Below are 19,715 nucleotides of genomic sequence, written 5' to 3'. Positions count from 1 at the left end.
ACGCACGCAGGTTAACATGAGAAAAGAGTCTTGCAGCGCCAATAATCCCTCATGACCATGCAAATCGCGCATAAATTTAAAACTACGTTAGTTAGCCATTCTGTTTTCGTGCTGAGGGATTCACCTCTTCGCTGCAGTCTATACCTCGGCCAAGTCAGTCGGGTACGTTAAACTAAATGCGTGAACAATTCTCATTACGCAATGTAATAGAGAATATATATATATATATATATATATATATATATATATATATATATATATATATATATATATATATATATATATATATAATGTGTGTGTGTGTGTGTATAATCCTGCAAACTGGTATTAGTTCACCGAAAAAGCTCTGGCTGAGGAGCGCACATGCAATGCGCACGCAGCGCAGCGTACTGGCTCCAAACGTTGCTGTGTACAGCAGGAGCCAACGGTTCGCCAATAACTTTTTGTACGTGCATATTTTTTTTTAACGGGCCCAAAACTTCCCACGCGCTCCCCCTAAATCTGCCAACCCGCCCGGCTTCACATGGGGTGGGTGTTGTTCAAAATACGAACTGTCCATTGTCCCGCCTGTAAGGCACGCCTCCCATGCAACATGCGCCGCCATCTTGAACACGCCTTTACGTATCGTAGGTGTGTTCATCCGCGCTGCTCTTCCGCCGACGCTTCTTTTGCCGCCCGCTTGCCTCCGTCCCACCCGCGCGCCTGCGACCACCCTCTTATCCGTCAACAAGTTCAGTGTGCGCATGAGTAATGCAAATAATTATTCGGAACATTTAAACGCGGGATAACGTTGAAAAACGCTCTAAATTTGATGCTGGTGATCTAGAGATGTGAGAGAGCGGTGCCGCCTAGGGACTACATTTTTCACAGCCTGCGCACGCCTCCGCGCGCATTCAGAGGCAGGCAAGTAGCAGGGAGGCCGCCGCGTTTGCCTATGAAAATTACTTCCCATATGGATGGCATCCTCAAGTGCTGTCCCCGAAAGTCCGAGTCCCCCTGGGACTCGGCATAGGAGACAGTGCGCCGTAGCTCAGAATGAGCACGACTACCGAAAGGAGCCAAGAATCGGAATACGTCGTTCCCAGTGCTAACTCGCAAGTAAGTGGTGCAGTCGCCTTCGGGCCGACCCCAACCCATCATGGCGTCTCAATGACCTGCCCCTCATCCCGTGACCCCGCCTATAACTGTGGTGTCGCTTGCCCCCACGTTTCGGACAGCTCCTCACCGTCTCGAAGTGGGTGGGGAGCCGGGCCGCGAGCACATGTCCTATTTCTCCGTAGCTGCGTTGCTCTCGGTTGTATGCAGGCATTGTGTAGCTTCAGTGGCCATCATAGCTGCTGTGCGGCTGCACGGCGTCGAGGCGCTGGGCGCCACTGAAAGCGCTGTCGCAACGAAATTGTGAGTTGTTGTGGAACCTAACGCAACAAACTGCAGCCATTATTATTTAGGCGGTGGTTCGCGGTCATTACACGATCAGTGCTGCTTTTAAGCGGGCCACCGACGACCGTTCTTGAAACATGCCTATCCGACCGATTTGGGCGACAGGTCATCAGATATTTGTTATGACGCCGCCTTAACCTTTTTGTTTCCGGTATATGAGGTGTTCGGCGTCGTGGGTTTTATTGCGCATGCTGTTACTGACTTCAGGCGTGTGTTATGCACTTAAATATTTGGCGTTTGCAAGTCCGAGGGATAACTGACAGCACACAGCCAGACCCAGCCGCGCGAAGGCACTGGCCTTGCGCAACGTCCGCGGCACGGTCTACGTCACACTTTCTCTGCGTGACGATTACGAGGGGCTCAGTGTGGAGCGTCGCAGTCTTGCGAGCCACCTGTTGAACATGGTTGGACACATTCAGCCTGTTAGACAGAAAGCACGCTGTCGAAAAATCGCTGACGGAATGACGTGAACACTTGTCGCCAGGCGCATCGGTGGCCTTGAGTGTCGCGCCCAGGCGAAGTACGTAGTACGGCAGGAGCTGTGGCCTCCGTAACTCCCGGTCGAAGCAAAATGCAATATTCATGCCCACTGGAAAGTCTGCGCTAGATGCTGCACTTTTGTCGTGTGGCTGACTTGCTCCGAAAGTAATGCGTTTCGACAGGTGTATGCGACAAGGAAAAAAAGTTTCTCTTCGCCTTTTCTGCAGAATTGGAGACGTCTTAGCCTTCCCTGAAAAAAATATTCCCGACTGCACCACTGACAACTGCTTCTATCTATTGTCCCTGGCCACTATCATTTTATGCCTGTGCATGCAACTGGCATAGATGAAATGTTACCTGCATTTAAGATATTGTGTTGTTTTGAAACAAGCCGAGTGACGAGACACTATTGTTTGTGTTTTGGATGTCAAAAACGAGGTGTTTTGCATCAAAGAATTGTAATGTAAGGCCTTACGTGGACTTTCTGTCCGTGTTTCTTTGTTGTGTGCGCCGAAGACTCCGATACTAGTGCTGTTACGCTACTGGTACTGGTAGCAGCGTTTCTTGCTGGTTGTGAAAAGTGAGTCTCCAAATAGTAAATTTCATGCATGCTCGGTTTGCTGTCACAGTCCAGTAACGCTACCCTCCAAAGTATCTTGTAGATTAAAGCATGATCAGGTATCTCTCCTATACCACTCTTCTCCAGTGCATCTCGTATAGTCAATTAATGCACAAGTGAGACGCACATTGTCTATCGTTCCACAGGAAACAGTTTATTGCTGTTGCTGACGTGGCTGAAAAGTGCTGTCCTTTGTTGCGAGACCAGTGACTGCATTTGCACGATTGTCTTTACTCACATGCACTGTAATGATGCAAAACTGACAAGGAATCTTTTTTGTCCCTTTGTATTATGCAGCCACTGATCGTGCTTCATCTGCAAGTGATAATTATTTATAAACTGCATTTTGTTTTTTCAGTTTTGAATTTACTAATTCTGTATCTTAATGAAAATAACTACATGTGATGTCAGAAACTGCATCTGAACAGATACAACACCTATGAAATAGGCAAACTGTAGTGCTTGACGTTTAGGACCTCAGGCGCGTGAAATTTGTTTTCATGGACCCTCTGTAAAATTCCGAAAGTCAGCTTTCCTGTGTAGCAAAAACCCTTTCACCACAGTGGCGCACCCTGACCTTGCAGAAAAAGGTGGGTGCAGTGCCGAATAGTCTATTCCAAGCCTCATGCCCTGCATGCACCTGGTGAGCAGCAACTTGGCACAGCTGCACTTACTCCCTTTATCGCGACAGCAGCACAGGGGAGAAGCAGGCAGGAAAGGGGCACAGCATTATTCTGACTATTGATGTCCCAAGCCCTGCACCTTACTGCTGCCTTCAAAACCATGGTGACTGCCATGGTAAACGGGTTCACCTTGTGCAGAAAAATGCTATTCCAGAGTTTTGCCACGGATCCATACAAAAAGTAATACCACTCTACTAAATGTGTGTTCATCCAGAGTTGTAGAGCAGTCATACTATGTTGCTTTGTGGTGGCGTTAATAATGTCTGTGGCAGCATTGCAAAATTTTAACCAGTAATGTCAACTCGAGGCAGTGGTGCAGTTTTTTATGGTTTTCTTTGAAAGGTTGATTGGTTGGTTTGGTTTGGTTTGTGGGTTTGAACGTCCCAAAGAGACTCAGGCTATGAGGATCACCATAGTGGAGGGCTCTGGATAATTTCGGCCGCCCAGGGTTCTTTAACATGCACTGACAGCACACAGTACACAGGCCTCTAGCATTTCGCCTCCATGGAAATGAGACTGTCGCAGTTGGGATCGAACCTGCCTATTTTGGGTCGGCGGCCGAGCACCATAACCACGGGGCCACCGCGGCAGCTTTTTCGTTGAAAGTTAAATAAGAACTAAAATTTATGCTGGGCAACAGACATGATTGTTAAAAGAAATTAAGGGGTATGGTGTTGTCCTGTGGTAAATTATAATGATGTCCAAAGCGTATGGCATGTAATACAGCAAGCATTTCGGGAATTATTTAAAACATTTCGGTAATATTGGAAATTTGTACCGCTACTATTGGTATACAGGTTCCCCCAAGTAAAACTGAGCTGCAAAAAAAATTGCGCTTTGTTCTCCGGGGCAGTAATAATGCACATTTAAAGGGGGGATGTGGCAAATAAATTGGCCAATTTGGTCAAAATTCTCATTTCCCGGTTTATTTTTAACGCAATAGCATTAAGGGTCCCATTCAATAGAAACCACGACGTCGGTGTATCTAGAAAAGCAGGTGGCTCGCCTACCACCTAGGTGACGTGGCCTTGTGACGTCATTGCAACCTGCCCACCAGATTGTGAGCAAACTGATCACCGTGAATGAATGATTGCGAGAGGTTGCTCGGGAAGAGCAGCCTGGTTCTCACAAGTCCCAACCGTGGCTGTGTTTGAAAGAGCCACCTGTTGGGGCAGTGGCACATTGCTTACTTGCTGTGCCACTGCGTCAGAAGTGAGATGAGAACTCCCTGCAATCTATAAATGTAAATGAGGGAATGACGAATTTCGCATTAATGGGCATGTAGGCAGAGCCTATACTCAGTTTCATATATCAGGTGCAATGCTGTCAAAGCTAGCGCTCTTGTTTGCGCTGCCTACATCCATGATCTAAAAGTAGTGCATTCCTCATGGTGAGCGAAAATAGATGAATGCTTTGCTTACACGCTTATTACATGATACATTTGCCATGAGTTTGATTAAATATGCTCTTACTGGTGATGACACGCTGTTGCTTTCCCATGCCTTAGACCACTCGGCCACAAACAGGTGTGGAGTAACACACCTCCTTTTAATTTTTTCATGCGGACAACATCTATACCTTTCACATTGTTGCACCTGATGTATGAAACGAAATATAGGTGACAGAGAAGGGGTGTTTGCATGGGAAGGACCTGTCATGCTATCGCATTGTACTCTTAAGGGTGTGTTAAGCGTTATGTGATGGTGAAAGAAAGAAAACAGTATATCCATGCCTGCGAAGTGATATACAAAGAGGACCTCCGGCCGCTGAAGGGGCTCACTAACGCTGTCGTGTCATACTCTTAGGTAGTGTTTAAGTGTCTCGTCAAGTGTTTTTTTTTCTTCCTAACCCAAGTCTCTTCATTTGTCTGGTGACAAAAAATTATGAACTATGCAGCACAAATTTAGAAAATGACATTTTATTTTGTGTGTGGTCATCGAAAATTTTAACTGAATCCTGTTTCTGATGGTCCCAGCGCATCACAAATTCCGCGGCTTTCCGACAACGTGAGAACCACCATATTGGTACCAATGAGAGTTCGGAAGAGCAGACCTTTTATTGGTTATAGTGTTGCATTTCTCTGACTGAGGGTAAAAGCATACGAATCGATTAACGAGGCAAACAGAGGAATATACATTAAAGGGACTATGCAAAGAATTCAGAGTCACTTGTAAATGTTTTCTATGTTTAGAAATGATGCTAATGAATATTCATACCAAGCATAAGTCTTCGAGCCGGCAATTTATTATAAATTAAAAAAAAAAATGTGTTTTTTAGAATTCGGGGGCCGATTGGTGTGCTCGTAGTTACCGATTTTGGAACTAAAATCGTGGAAGAAAGACGTCACTGTACCATGACGTCGTCAGGCCACCACACGCTGTCATTTGCTGGAGCCACGGCAGCCACGACGTCACGAGCATAGTTCCGGTAGCCGTGAAAATCGTCTGCTCGTGCCGCCGCGCGGGCCAGGGCATTGCCGTCGCGCATATGGTTTCAATTTTCCTCTGCCGCCTCCTTCTGTCGGGAGTTCCAGAGCCACTCGCACGGCTCTTCGTGGGCACGCATAGGGCTCTATGCCCATCACGGCCGTAAGAGCGAGCTGTCGCACCTCGAGGTCCGGGTTCATTATTGCTAACTACAACAGACGACAAGCAAAGAAACCCGACGCGCGCCGCAATCCAGGAAGGCGAAGAGAGACCGCAGAGATGCCGCCACGCCGCCGCCGCTGCTGCTGCTGGGGGGCTAGGAGCGACAACCGGAAGTTGCAAAGCGAACGTCATCTGATGACGTATTCAAAAGCGGGGCCCAGTCCCAGACCTGTTTTCTTTATTTTTGTCTGGTGCCCCGCGTGTACGAGTTGAGGGGGGAGAGGAGCATAATTTTTAATCGTCTATATCTTCGTTCTTATTGATGCTAGCTTAAAAATCCTTGTGTTGAGGTGACGAGTGATGAAATGCCTATCTCTTGTCTGCTTTACGTAATCTCAATTAATTTATTGCATAGTCCCTTTAAGGCTGATTTTATCAGCTTTCACTTTTTCTGTGATTGATATCACTCGTCCCATTGGCATTTCGTAACAAATGGCAATAGAATGATTCTGTTTCGTGCAAATGAATATTGAGACCGAGAGGAACATAGTGAAGGTCTCGATTTTCTATATACTCATGCTGCAGTTTTTGAATGTTTGTTTTGTAAGAAAGTTTTCATGGAAATATCCATGCTGGAGTTAACTTTTATTTCCATTAGTACGGGGCATCTAAAGAAAGAACTAATAGCTTTATTGCACAGAACAAGGCTTTGTGAACATGCTGCCATAAAAATACTTGTGCACATTCTCCTTAATAATTCAACATGCCAGGGATGACTTTATGGATGTTTTAATTGTAATTAGCCAGCAACTACACCAGCAATACCAGTCCTGAAATGGGCATAAAAAGTTACATATAGGTACCAAGTTTTGTTACATTTCATGCAAAATTAAAGAAAATAGCTTTAAGTGCTACATCCACCCCCTTAAAAAGCACATATCATATATCATCACTGCTCAGCTGGATATGTCACATGCACCGATGCTGTATGCATCTGCATTTGCCAGTAGAGTGTACCGGAATGCAAGTTTTTCTCTGTTCACATGCTCCATTTTACCTTTGGGGCTTACTGAATAATTCAAGACAGGGAAATTAAAACCGTGAAGTGGAATTATAATTAAGTTAAAGAACGCAATAATATACAGGCCAAATAAACCAATGAAGTAAACCACGGCATTCACTCTACACTCGAAACAAAAAGAAAGCGTTCAAGTCAGTGAGCGTCCCTGGCGAAATGGAGCTGCAGCTGCGGCTGAGTAGGACGCAGGTTGGAGAGGCGCGGGGGGTTGCAAGCCTCTTGGCCCGGCAGTGTAGGGCCTGGGCGGCAGATGGTGCAGAGGTCGAATGCAGGGTGGCACTGGATGGCCGCAAAGATGCTGTAGGTTGTGCACCATTGGCCACGGGAGGCCGGTGGCTGGTGGTGTGGCGTCGTATGCTCTGGGAACACAAACAAGGCACGGCAACACGGACCTGCTGTCTGACAGTTGCCACCATCATGCTTAAATGCTGTGGCCCCTGCTGCGCTGCCTTCCTCAACACCTCGCATTCCCAACACCTAAACCTCTGCTTCTCATGCATACTGCACTTCATCTTCTCTTTTTTTTTTTTTTATGGCCACATTTGCACGTGCACAGTGCCACGTGGCTGGGCCTGCAGGCACGACACTTCGATGTCAGTGCACCACATGCTTTCCTTCCGCTCGCGCAGGTCACATCACACACACTACAATATGGACTTTCAGCAAACAAGTCAAGTGTGACTAACTTTTTTTTTTATTTATGAAATACTGCGGACACTAAGTCCAAGCAGGGTGGGCGTACAAGTGAGCGAAATAAGAGAGAAATAACGCTGGAAAATAGACAAATAGCACTAATTGGTTAGACCTCATGGGGCAATGGTTGGTTTATTTGATTCCAATCTATTATAGTTCGTGGGAAAAATGAAAACTTGTAGGTGTCTGTTTTGGCGAATATAGGGGTTAGAAAACTAGGGTGGTAATGTCGAGTTTGTCTGGCAGATAACGGCTTTAAGTATAATGAGGGGTCCAGACCAAATTTGTTCTCTAATAAAAGCGCAAGAAACTCTAACCTGAACTTTTTTCTTCGGAGTTCAAGTTGTTCAGTTTGGTTAATTTCCATCAAAGTGGTGGGGCAGTCAGTCTTTGCATATTTATTAAAGATGAATCTAACAGCCTTTCTCTGTATTCGTTCCAAATTGGCTATGTTAGATTTAGTATACGGGTCCCACACTACGCATGCGTATTCGAGTTTTGGTCTGATTATAGAAGAATAACAAAGTAGCTTGATGTTAGGAGGCACGTTCTTCAGTTTATGTCTTAAGCAGCACAATTTGTGAAATGCGGACGAGCAAATGTTATTGATATGCAAGTTCCACGTTAATTTGCTAGTTATAGTTATGCCTAAGTATTTGTAGTTAGATACTTGTTCTTGAATACTTGAATGCTTCCAGCATCTGACTAGGAATGATCATGAAGTAGTCCAAAAGGCATACCCAATGCTGACCACTACTTTTATGTCGCCGCTGATCTTGTGCTGCTTCCAGTAGGAGAGAAGAGAAGCACCTCGGTAGAGTGTACAAATTGTTTGTCATGCACAAAGGGTTTTCAAGCATGCAGGGATGTGGGTGAGCTCCGTTGTAAGCACAGTAAATGCGCTAATTGTTTTTTCCTTGCTCAAAAACTCTTGGTCACCTTTTACAAGGCATCACATCAGATCATTCCTCAGACCGCATGCCAGGCAGAGACTTATGACCTTAAAAAAGGTGTAATCGAGAAATTTATCATGTTGCCATCAATCTGGGAGTGTGCATGTCTTTTCATATCCAACAGCAAGCTACACTTTCGCTCTGTGTCAGTTTGAAAATGTGTGTTTCCGTGCCCTTGCAGGAAGTGCAGCCATCCCCGCTGGCCCTGCTGGCCGCTACGTGTAGCAAAATCGGCTCCCCGACGGATTCCCCAGCAGACGACAGTGGTGGCGGCGATGGCGCCAATGGAGACGCCTCGCCCGCCAAGACTAACAGCGCCACCGTGCTGCCCGCAGGAGCAGCGGGCGAGCTGGTGGCGCAGTACGTGCAAGCACCCACAATGGGCGTGCTCAACCCAGATGGCACTGTCACACCCATGGCTTCACCCACAGTCAAGGCGGCACCTCAGGCACAGCAAACCGTCTTCTCTCCTGGCACTCAACTTGTGGCACAGGTCAGTTTCAGGTGGCTGCCCTGCTTGCGAGATGCGAAATGGGAATACTAGGTCTAGCTGGGTTCAGAGATGAGTATACTTACTTAATGTGTCATTTTTACCAAGAGGCAGGCTAGGATAAGCATGAAAATTTCTTGAATGCAAAGGGCATGCAGTGACTTTCCAGGTAAATTCTGTGGACTGCACCAAGTAATTGGCATATTTGCTTGCCTCTATTGGTTCACCACTCTCCCGACAATGTAGTGATAGCCTACCAAGATACGAGAATGCAATGCTTTGCTTCGCATATTGTCCACTGGGGCTATATGAAGTTGTTGCTTAGCATGAGCTCTCAGGGTCATTCATACTGTTGCTGAACGGTGAGTCCACCATGTCTTGTGGAGATGACGGACAGGATAAGGAGAGGTGCACAGTATGCTAGTACCATCTGTGTATATATTGTAGCAGAGGGTCAGCCTTATTAGTATGTCAAGGGACTTCGTTTCCGAACATTTTCTAGGATTCACTGAGAAGTTGGGGGCATCCTACATTGTAAAAATGATGCCGTGGGGAAAGCAAATGTTAGAACCCTTGTGTTACATGGTGATCCAAGTGGCAGAAGGAATTAGGGATTTTATTGCCAATTTTCTCTGCAACAAGGTTACTATTTATGCAGTGAAAGTTCTGGCAGAATTCTTAGAGGGCAGGTTACCTGTCTTGTTTGACCTTTGACTTCTCTTATTGATCCCTTTAATATCTTTTTAAGAGAACAATGTCGGGACACAACTGATGAAATGGTAGTGCGCGTTTTTGTTGTAGCTGTTGAATGTGTAGGTGGGTTAGCAATTTTCTATTGCTATTTTATGTGTTTCTATTGCTATTTTATGTGGACAGTCCTGCTAGGTCACCAAAGTGGTCACCAAGCTAGGTCACAAAGTTTCTGCAAAAAAAGTGTTATTGGCTCATCCATATTGTTAGATTACATGCGTAGCCACCGCGGTGGCTCAGTGGTTATGGCGCGCGGCTGCTGATCTGAAAGACACAGGTTCGATCCCAACCTTGGCAGTCGCATTTTAATGGAGGTGAAATTCTAGGCGTCTTTGTACTATGCGATGTCAGTACACATTAAAGAACTCTAGGTGGTCGAAATTTCTGGAGCTCTTCACTACGGCATACCTCATAGCTTGAGTCGCTTTGGGACGTTAAACCCCCATAAACCAGATTACATGCTTGACTGAAGATCTGGTCCATGATCTGATCATGTTTTCTGCTTTTGCAAAGCTTTGACTTGCTACGCTTGTGGCCCTTAGAGAACTGGGCCTCATCTCGGAATGTCGTGAACACCACCATGCTCCTGCGGCTGTGCAGTGAGGCTGTGAGAGGTGGGCGCTTGTTCAACCAACTTGTTGTTGCCCAGCCGCAGATGCCCGCATAAGTGGGCTGCACAGCGCACTCTGTGGAATTTATATGATCTCTTTTATTTACAGATGTTGCAAGTATAATTTAAACCTTGAATGAAAAGCGAACCTAAACCTTTGATAGCGTTCACAGATTAATGTTGACACCTTGAGAGGTGCTTTTTTTTTTCTCCATCAAGAACCCTGACATTCACACAGTGGAGAACAATCGCAGCGTCATTCAGTTTGGTGCCCTGATGCCCTTGCTGATATCAGGTGTTTTGCCTTCCTTTTGTTGCAGATGACGCCCAGCGGGCAGATAACTTACAACGCCATCCCACAGATTCAAAACATCCAGATTGATGGTCAAGAGGCCATCTTCATCCCGGCCTCCTTCACTGGCGGTCAACAGGCCATCCAGCTGACTGGCGGAGCACCCACCCTGCTTGCTAACCAGGTGCCTACAACAAATTTTTCTTTGGCATTTGTGACCATTTTTGGGGCAGTTGAGGACATGAGAGCATAAGGAGGCAACATATCTGGAGCAGAAACTTCTGTACTCGTACTGCATGTGAGGCTATACAGCCTGGTTTTCCAAAAGTGAAAAAAAGCATATATATATATATATTATAGTGTAAAGGTGTTTATTGGAAGCGCAGGTCGGTTGGCATTGGTCAAACGGCAACACGACGGACACAGGCACAGGCGTCACTCGAAATCCCAGCTGCACTTCGTCTACCTTTTCGCTGCGCTGCATCAATTTCTGCCCATCGGTCCCATTACAATATATATAAATAGAGAGAGAGAGACCACTGTAGGACATTCACACCTTTGTGCTGAATTGGTGCCTGCACAAGCTTTAACCGTGTAGCGGTAATGATCAAACAGGAAGGAGACACCCAATGTAGTTGTTTGCGGTCGTGTCGCGAATAGAATTCCTATTTGTGGTGTTCAAAACACTCAGAGGGTTTTTCAGTGTTTGTTTGTTTATTTATTTGTAGCAGGGTTCGCAGGGGTCCTTGAAAACCTTGAAAACCCTTGAATTTGAAAATGTGGTCTTCAAGGCCTTGAAAACCTTGAAATCTTTAGTGGTGCCTGAAAAACTCTTGAATTTCGTGATGATAGCCATTGGCGCCGTTCAGCGATTGCCCATTGATCAACTGGCCACATTGAAAGCGAGGGTTGCCTCCGGATCCAAGCCAAGAAAATCCAGTCCGGTTCGGGCGTTCGTCCTCCATGTTGTCATATTGTCGTGTTGTGTTTTTTGTTTGCTGCGGTCGCGCACTTTTTATAGTTGCCGTCCTCATACCGCTTGTTAATCGTCTCCTGTTGGCTTATTCAGAGCACGTGTATTGCGGCACGCGCTGGACGTGGACATAACTGTGTGTGCGCGCAATGCCCGGGAAGTGCAATTTTCAGCAATCGTGGCTTAGCCATGACGAGTACAAAGACTGGATTGCACCGGACACCACAAGTTCGCATCGTGCTAGATGCAGACCATGCGGAAAAGTGTTTGACATCTCTTCGATGGGAGAGTCTGCGTTGAAGAGCCACAAGAGGAGTTCGAAACACAGCGCGAGCATGAAGAATGCAGCAGATAGCTCCATGTTGAACTACGTGACATCGCGTGAGTGTGGCAAATCCGTTCGTGTGGTCGAAACGGAGTCCTCAAATTTGAATGCTGCAAGCAAGGCTCACAATTTAATGACAGGAGCGGAAATATTGTGGGCTTTGAAAGCTGTCACGTGTCATTACTCGTACAGCTCATCTGCCCACACAGTCGATCTGTTCCAAGGGAATGTTTCCCGACAGCGAGGTGGCGAAAGTCTTCACATGTGGAGAGAAAAAGTGCGCATACCTGGCATGTCATGGTCTTGGATCATTCTTTCTATCATCCATTCATCAGGCGATAGATAAGTGCGACTATTACGCCGTTCTGTTTGATGAATCCATAAATGTTTACCTCCATCGGAAGCAGTTGGATATACACGTCAGGTACTGGGATGCATCTCAAAAAATAACAAGGTGCTTCATATCCGTTTTTATGGGCCACACGACGGCAGATGACATTGAGGATAAATTGTTGAAGGCACTGGAGCCATTACCACTTGTTAAGATCCTACAAGTGTCCATGGACGGACCGAATGTCAACTTGGAAATTTTCAGAAGCTTTCAGGAGCACCTGCAAAAAAACTATCAAGTACAATGCCTAGATTAAGGCACTTGCAGTCTGCACGTTGTGCACAATGCCTACAGGGCAGGTGTAACAGCCAGCAAGTGGGGAATGGACATTCTGTTGTCTAGTCTATGTGCATTATTTCAAGATTCCCCGGCGAGGCGAGAAGACTTGTAGCGGTGATTGGTCAGGCTACATTTCCCCTTAAGTACGTCTCCCATCGCTGGGTTGAAAACGTTCCGGTAATCGAACGAGCCCTTTCGCTCTGGCCTGGTGTGAGAATTTACATTGAGTCTGCAAAAAAGAAAAGTGAACCAGCCGAAATGTACCTCCTTTCAAAACTTGCTCAGTTCCTCCAGTAACCCACTAGTCCCAGCAAAACTTAACTTTGCCCTTGGGATTGCACTAATTCTGAAAGTTTTCCTGATGGACTATCAGGCAGACCAACCACTTGTGTTTTTTCTGGCAAGGGACCTCGAAACAATTGTCAGGAAGCTTCTCACAAAGTTCTTGAAGTGTTCAGTTCTCTCTGCATCAGTTGGGACTATAGGCCTGTTGAAAATCAACAATGAAGACGTGAACAGTCACACAGCACTTGAGGAAGTGTACATTGGTTATGCAGCTGAACAAATTTTGAAGAATTCCAAGGTCAGTGCAAAAGATGCATTTGCATTTAAAATGGAATGCAAGCAGTTCCTTGTTAGTGTGTGTAAAAAGGTTCTTGAGAAGAGTCCTTTAAGATTCCCTTTGGTTATAGGCCTTTCCTCACTGGATCCCCGTCAATTGTGCACCAAGCCAGACCAGTGCCTAGCAGGACTCAAGAATGTTTTGAATGCCCTCATCGCTGCAAAAAGGTTGAGCGATCGCCAACGGGACTCTGTTCTCTCTGAGTACGCCGAACTGCTGCAGATGGAGAAGCACAAGCTGCGATTTTTTTAAAAGAGCTCTGACAGGCTAGACATTTTTTTTTCTTTGAACTCCGAAAGTTGATTCATCCTACGCTGAGCTCTGGACAGTAGTCCAACTTTTGCTTGTGCTCAGCCAACTGTGCTCAGCCCAGGCAACTGTGGAAAGGGGATTTAGTGACAACCGGCAGGTCTGTGTGGAAAACCTGAAAAGTCTGTCGTATGTCTCACAACGCGTTATATGCGACGCCATTAATAAGGCAGGTGGCATCATTAACATTCCTATCAGAAAGGAGTTGAGGACGTCCGTTTCAGCTGCAAGGCATCGTTATCATGAATATCTGGAGGCGCAGAAGAAGGAGCAACTTGAAGAAGCAAAGGAGTCAAAGAGGCGCCTTGTTGAGGAAGAAAGTGATACCTTGAAGCGAAAGAAATCAAGACTTGAAGCAACCGTTGCTGATCTGACAGCTTCAGCAGACAACTTGGCTGAGAAAGCAGAAGGGACAGGCAACGTCATGCACATTGGGAAGTCAAATTGCCTTAGGAAAACGGCAAAAAGCAAACCGGAAGAACTTCTAATCATCAAGCAAGAAATAATCGCAAAGCTTCAGGAGCTTTCATGAACGCTTGTTACGACCTGTCTTAGTTTAGTATTAAACTAGTCTAGTGTGTAAGTGCGGCTATTTCTTAGTTTTCAATAAATTTGTTGCAGCGTGTTTTAAAAAAGTTGTTTTACTATAAAGGGTACTAAATTGAGTATTGAAATGAGTCCTTGAAAAAACTTTTGGGGGCCTTGAAAGTCCTTAAAAACCCTTGAATTTGTGCCTTCAAAGCCGTTACGAACCTTGTTGTAGGTACTGTAATCTTGCTGTTCCAAGATCATAGCAGATGGGAACATAGCTTTGTCATATGCTGAAGGCTATGCCTTTACATTAATACGGGTCCACAAGCTATCTTCTCACCCACCAAATAAGACTGCAAATAGCAGCCAGACATCACTTTGTTCCAGGCTAAAAGTGAAGCCTCAACAATGCACCAACATTTATGTTTATGCCAGTGCATTGAAGTGTCATTGAAAGTTTTGTGGAAATCTATGAATGTAACTTCTGTCTGTTTTTCCTTTATTGATTGCTGTTTCTTCATAGATCCGTGCTGATGCATCATAAGGGGAAGGGGCCGTGGTGTAGGGAGCATGCTGTGCTAAGTCTCTGTCTCTTGTGCATTTTTACATATAGAAAACTTCTCCATAAGTGCCACTGATTTGCAAAGTACTGCTGATGGCTTACATCCTTCGTTCTATGACATTCTATGCTCTTGTGCTGGAGCTTTTTCCTAAAATATACATTGCACTATAGTGCACCTCAAACCAAAAAAAAACAAAACGCAGAGAGAAAGGACAGCCTGCTTCAGCAGATGTGGAGGAATGTAGTGTTCACCAGGTGTTTGTCCCCTACCCCCCTGTGCAGGGCTTCCTGCGGCCACAGGGCTTCACGCAGAACGTGGCCATCCGGCAGGGCAATGTGGTGCAAACTCTGCAGCTGCCATTGGCGCATGCAGCAGCCCCCGTCCAGCAAACGCTGCCTGTGCAGGTGCCCATCTCGACGGGCAATGGTCAGACTGTGTTCCAGACCATCCATGTGCCCGTGCAGACCATGCAGACTGTCGCCACCCCACAGGGGAACATGCTGGCCTCTGGTCAGCAGCTCGCCGCCGCACAGGTCGTCCAGCAGCTCACACAGATGCAACCGCAGATGGCCCAGGTAAGGACCTGCCACAGAGACTTCCCATTGGCGGTCTGTTCTCCTTGAGACTCGCGTTATCATGCAAAAAGTGAACACTAAATAGAGTTCAGATCACTATGGTTCAAATAAAAACATTATGTGATGCCTGCTATAACACTTGCTCTAGATGTCACTGTGACAAGGATAAAAATTCGAATTGTTGGCTTGAAGTCGGGAAGACATAAGCCTTCTCCCCGCACCAAGTGAGAAATTTTTCTTGGGAAAGTCACATTGGGCCCCATTTTTCAATGAAAAATAAGGTCAATAAATGCATGGTGCAAGTGAGACTTCCCCTTCCAAGAATGACCGATAAATCTACCCCTGCTTGGGGTATGCTGCTCAGTGGACCTCAGCCAAAAAAAAGGTCAGCCAGTGGTGCCAGGGGGTCTGGTGGAGAGCTGACATTAAGGGGGGACGCGGGGATCAAATCGCGAAAATCGCGGAAAAAATCGATTTTTGGAAAATGGCAGATTCGGATTCTGCATTACCTTTTCTATCACAGCTAAAAAAATTTCCGCCGAAAACAGTCTCTAAGCGTACCTAAAAAATATTTTTCTGACCGCGGGTCGCAAAAAACTGGCCAAAATCCGCGCAAAAACGGCCGATTTCAGAGCGCGATACCGCCGCACCTTCACCGCCGCCTATGGCAAGTTTGGTGTCACTGGAAAGCTTGCTTCACCGCGGTTCTTCTCCCAGTGGAACCACGTGTCTACGATAAAAAATAAATGCACAGACGTGAAAAATACGAGGGCACCCGCGAAGTCGCAGCTAGGCGCTGATTGGCCGCGCCAGTCACGTGGTGCTCAGCGCGCCCTGCGATTGGCTGCCGAAAGGCATGCCGCTTCTCCGGTTGTCTGCTGCGCACGTGCTTCGCGAAAACGATAGTTTGCGATTCAACTCGTGCTGTCCGTTCTGCATTTTCGTCAACTCATCTGCTGCGTGTGGTTTCGTACGTGAGCCCGCGATGGAGCGTCGCACGGGCCAGAAGTACAGGACGAAGTATGCTTACGGGAAGCGTAAGCGCAAGCCTCCTATTCCAAAACGGAAGCGGCCAGCAGCAACTGAACCGCACGAACGGAGGTCCGCTCCGATATCCAGTCACGCCGATGTGTCGTCGGAAGCAAGCCTGCCCTTGGAATCAGCGACCAGCCCGGCGCCGTCCGCTAGCCATGACATCGCAGTGCAGTACCGACCCGGACTCAGTTCCGTTTTTGCGGCGGCAAGTGGCGGTGCGGTGCCGGTTCAACGGGATGACGGCGAAGTTTTCCCTAAGCAGAAGCGCACCGTTCGAACGGTGCACCTGCCCTCGGAATCAATGACCGGCAGTGAATCTGTGGGCCCGGCGCCGTCCTCAAGCCGTGACATCGCAGTGCAGTACCGACCCGGACTCAGTTCCGTTTTTGCGGCGGCGAGTGACGATGCGATGCCTGCTCAACGGGATGACGGTGAAGTTTTCCCTAAGCAGAAGCGCACCGTTCGAACGGTGCACCTGCCCTCGGAATCAATGACCGGCAGTGAATCTGTGGGCCCGGCGCCGTCCTCAAGCCGTGACATCGCAGTGCAGTACCGACCCGGACTCAGTTCCGTTTTTTGCGGCGGCGAGTGACGATGCGATGCCAGCTCAACGGGATGACGGTGAAGTTTTCCCTAAGCAGAAGCGCACCGTTCGAACGGTGCACCTGCCCTCGGAATCAATGACCGGCAGTGAATCTGTGGGCCCGGCGCCGTCCTCAAGCCGTGACATCGCAGTGCAGTACCAACCCGGACTCAGTTCCGTTTTTGCGGCGGCGAGTGACGATGCGATGCCAGCTCAACGGGATGACGGTGAAGTTTTCCCTAAGCAGAAGCGCACCGTTCGAACGGTGCACCTGCCCTCGGAATCAATGACCGGCAGTGGATCTGGGGACCCGGCGCCGTCCACAAGCCGTGACATCGCAGTGCAGCACCGGCCCGGGCAAAGTTCCGTTTTTGCGGCGGCGAGTGACGATGCGATGCCAGCTCAACGGGATGACAGCGAGCTTTTTCCAAAACAGAAGCGCACCGTTCAGGTGCACCTGGAACCACGTTTTGTGACCTTGGAGGCAGCTGAGGAGCAAGCGTGCAGCGTCCGTGCTACACTTCGCGCGGTGTCGTCAACGGAGCGCAAGTTCGGGTTCGCGCGGCAGACAGAGGAAGAATCGGCCCCAGATGAAGATGAATTCACATTAATTCAAGCTAGTGTAATGAATTCGATAATAGGGTCTTTACTGTGCCCAAAATGCTCTAAGAAGAGGTTGTCATTGAAGCACGAGACTAAACTGGGCCTAGCAGTAAAATTGGTGCTTTCCTGTGGTGCTTGCGGCCCTATTGCTTCACATTGGTCATCAAAAAGGAAGTCTGAAGGAAGGACTTTTGAGGTCAATATAAGAGCTATGCAAGCCATCAAGACCATTGGAAAAGGGCCCACTGCCCTGAACGACTTCTGGGCCACAATGAACGTCTCACATCGTGGGCTGCATCAAAAAACCTATCAGGGCCACCTAAAAAAATTGTTTAAACCTGGAGCAGAGGAAGCTGCACAAAACATTTTTGCAGATGCTGTACTTGCTGTCAAAGACGTCTACAGCAAGATGCAACCATCCAGCCCAAGTAACATAACAGTTGTGTATGATGGCACTTGGCTTACACGAGGCCACAGCTCTCACATTGGTGTAGGATGTATTATCGAATTTTATACCGGGCTTGTGCTGGATTGCACCGTACTGTCAAATTTCTGCCTAGGGTGCTGTCAGCAACCAGCGGAGAGTGACCCTAGCTATGGCACTTGGATTGAGCAGCATCAGTGCCAGAAAAACACAGATGTTGCCTCAGGTCAGATGGAGGTGGAAGCTGCACTAATACTTTTCAGGCGTTCTTTCAGCAGCTATGGCCTTCGCTACACGAATGTCATATGTGATGGTGACAGCCGAACATATCTTGCACTCTGCAAAGATGAGGTATACGGCTTCATACCCCTGACTAAGGAGGACTGCATAAACCATGTGCAGAAGAGGATGGGCACTGCACTCCGCACACTGGTTGCAAGAGCAAAGAAAGGGGAGCCATTGGGTGGGAAAGGTGGACTTACGCAGGACCTAATTAAAAAACTGACCAATTACTATGGTTTAGCCTTGCGCAGAAACACCGAAGTCAGTGACATGCAAAGGGCCGTGATGGCCACATTGTACCATGTGACATCTACAGATGACGAGCCTCATCATGAGCTGTGCCCACCTGGCCCTGACAGTTGGTGCAGACATAGGTCAGCACAGGCCAAAATGGAGCCACCACCGCCTCATAAGTACAAGCTACCAAGACGTGTAGCAGAGGCATTGCTACCTGTCTACCAACGCCTGTCTGACCCGCATCTGCTGGAGCGTTGCAAGGGCAACAAGACGCAGAATGCTGCAGAAAGCTTACATTCTGTCATCTGGTCAATGATTTCCAAAGATCAGCATGCTTCATTGTTTGCAGTGGAGACTGCAGTCCATGAAGCAGTTATACGCTACAACTTTGGTAACTTGCGTGCCTACACTGAAGTATGCAAGTCTGTGGGCATCAAACCCGGTAGCCTTGCCCTTGAGAGAGCTCAGGAGAAGGACAAACAAAGAAAAAGAAAAGCATGCAGTGCAGAAAAAACGAAAAAGCAAAGGCATAAGAAGACCCCTGCAAGCAAAGACACCAAGTATTACAGCCCTGGGGCATTCTGAAGAACATGTGGCGGCTGTGCAACTTTAGAGCCAGTTTTCTCAGAAGTGAGTTTTGAGCCGACTGTCCTGCTTGCAGAAAGCATAGAACAACTATGCCTTGTCGGATTTGCATGAGGTTTATTGCGGTGTATTTCTTAGTAAATTCTCTGTGCAGTGACATTCCTATATTTTTTAATAACTATCTCATTTTTTTACTGCTTAGCTAAATTAGCGCGTTGATAACGACCTCATTTTTCAGACATGGATATGTTGTCCTATGTAAAAAAAATTAAGAGTGATAAAATTATTTGGAGAATGTCACTGCATGAACTATTCATTTTGCTAAAACATAAAAGCAACTGTGGGCTTCTACCATGTTTTTTTGTCATGCCAGGCTTTCTGCAAGTTGAGTGCAAATAAAAATTTGTAATATCAAAACTACTCAAGATATATCAATGAAACTTTGTATTTAGTCATTGTGCACACTTTCCAATAACCATGCCAAATTTCATTGCTCTACTACAAAACATAAGGAAATTGACTCCGATCCCCACCTCCCCCCTTAAGGCTGATAAGGTGGTCGTGACTGGTAGAGGACAGTGCTTCGTTTGAGCTTTGTGGGAGGCACTTGTCCCGTAGTAGACATGGTTGATGAAGATAACGATGGGGAAACTGCTTTCCAAGTGCCATTGCAGGATTAGAGATCAACCCCGTGCTACTTGCAGTGTTGCACATCACAGTGT

At 47.1% G+C, this 19,715-nt stretch overlaps 2 protein-coding genes across 4 annotated transcripts in view; both read left to right on the top strand.

The window, feature by feature from the left end:
- The first annotated feature begins 867 nt into the window (after positions 1-867).
- Positions 868-19,715, top strand: part of LOC144126129 (transcription factor Sp1-like) — a 60,931-nt gene continuing 42,083 nt past the window's right edge. The window contains exons 1-4 of one of the 3 annotated variants that reach the window (XM_077660092.1): positions 868-1,098; positions 8,716-9,027; positions 10,705-10,860; positions 14,951-15,244. In XM_077660092.1, the coding sequence (XP_077516218.1) occupies positions 1,036-1,098; positions 8,716-9,027; positions 10,705-10,860; positions 14,951-15,244 (825 nt within the window). In that variant the 5' untranslated portion in view covers positions 868-1,035. Of the gene's footprint in view, positions 1,099-1,250; positions 1,399-8,715; positions 9,028-10,704; positions 10,861-14,950; positions 15,245-19,715 lie in introns of those variants that run through there. The other 2 variants (XM_077660095.1, XM_077660093.1) reach the window with 2 other exon arrangements.
- On the top strand, positions 16,919-19,476 carry LOC144126130 (uncharacterized). The gene has a single exon (XM_077660096.1). The coding sequence runs from the start codon at positions 16,960-16,962 to the stop codon at positions 18,991-18,993; it is 2,034 nt and encodes a 677-aa protein (XP_077516222.1). The 5' UTR covers positions 16,919-16,959; the 3' UTR covers positions 18,994-19,476.

The sequence above is a fragment of the Amblyomma americanum genome, chromosome 3 (genome assembly GCF_052857255.1).
Source record: "Amblyomma americanum isolate KBUSLIRL-KWMA chromosome 3, ASM5285725v1, whole genome shotgun sequence".
NCBI classification, from domain to species: domain Eukaryota; kingdom Metazoa; phylum Arthropoda; class Arachnida; order Ixodida; family Ixodidae; genus Amblyomma; species Amblyomma americanum.
The sequence above is the reverse complement of the archived record's forward strand: the minus strand, read 5'-3'. Positions and strand labels throughout refer to the sequence as shown.

What these genes read in the sequence shown, in the direction of transcription:
- LOC144126130 (XM_077660096.1), top strand. Translation starts at nt 16,960, where the DNA reads ATGACCGGCAGTGAATCTGTGGGCCCGGCGCCGTCCTCAAGCCGTGAC.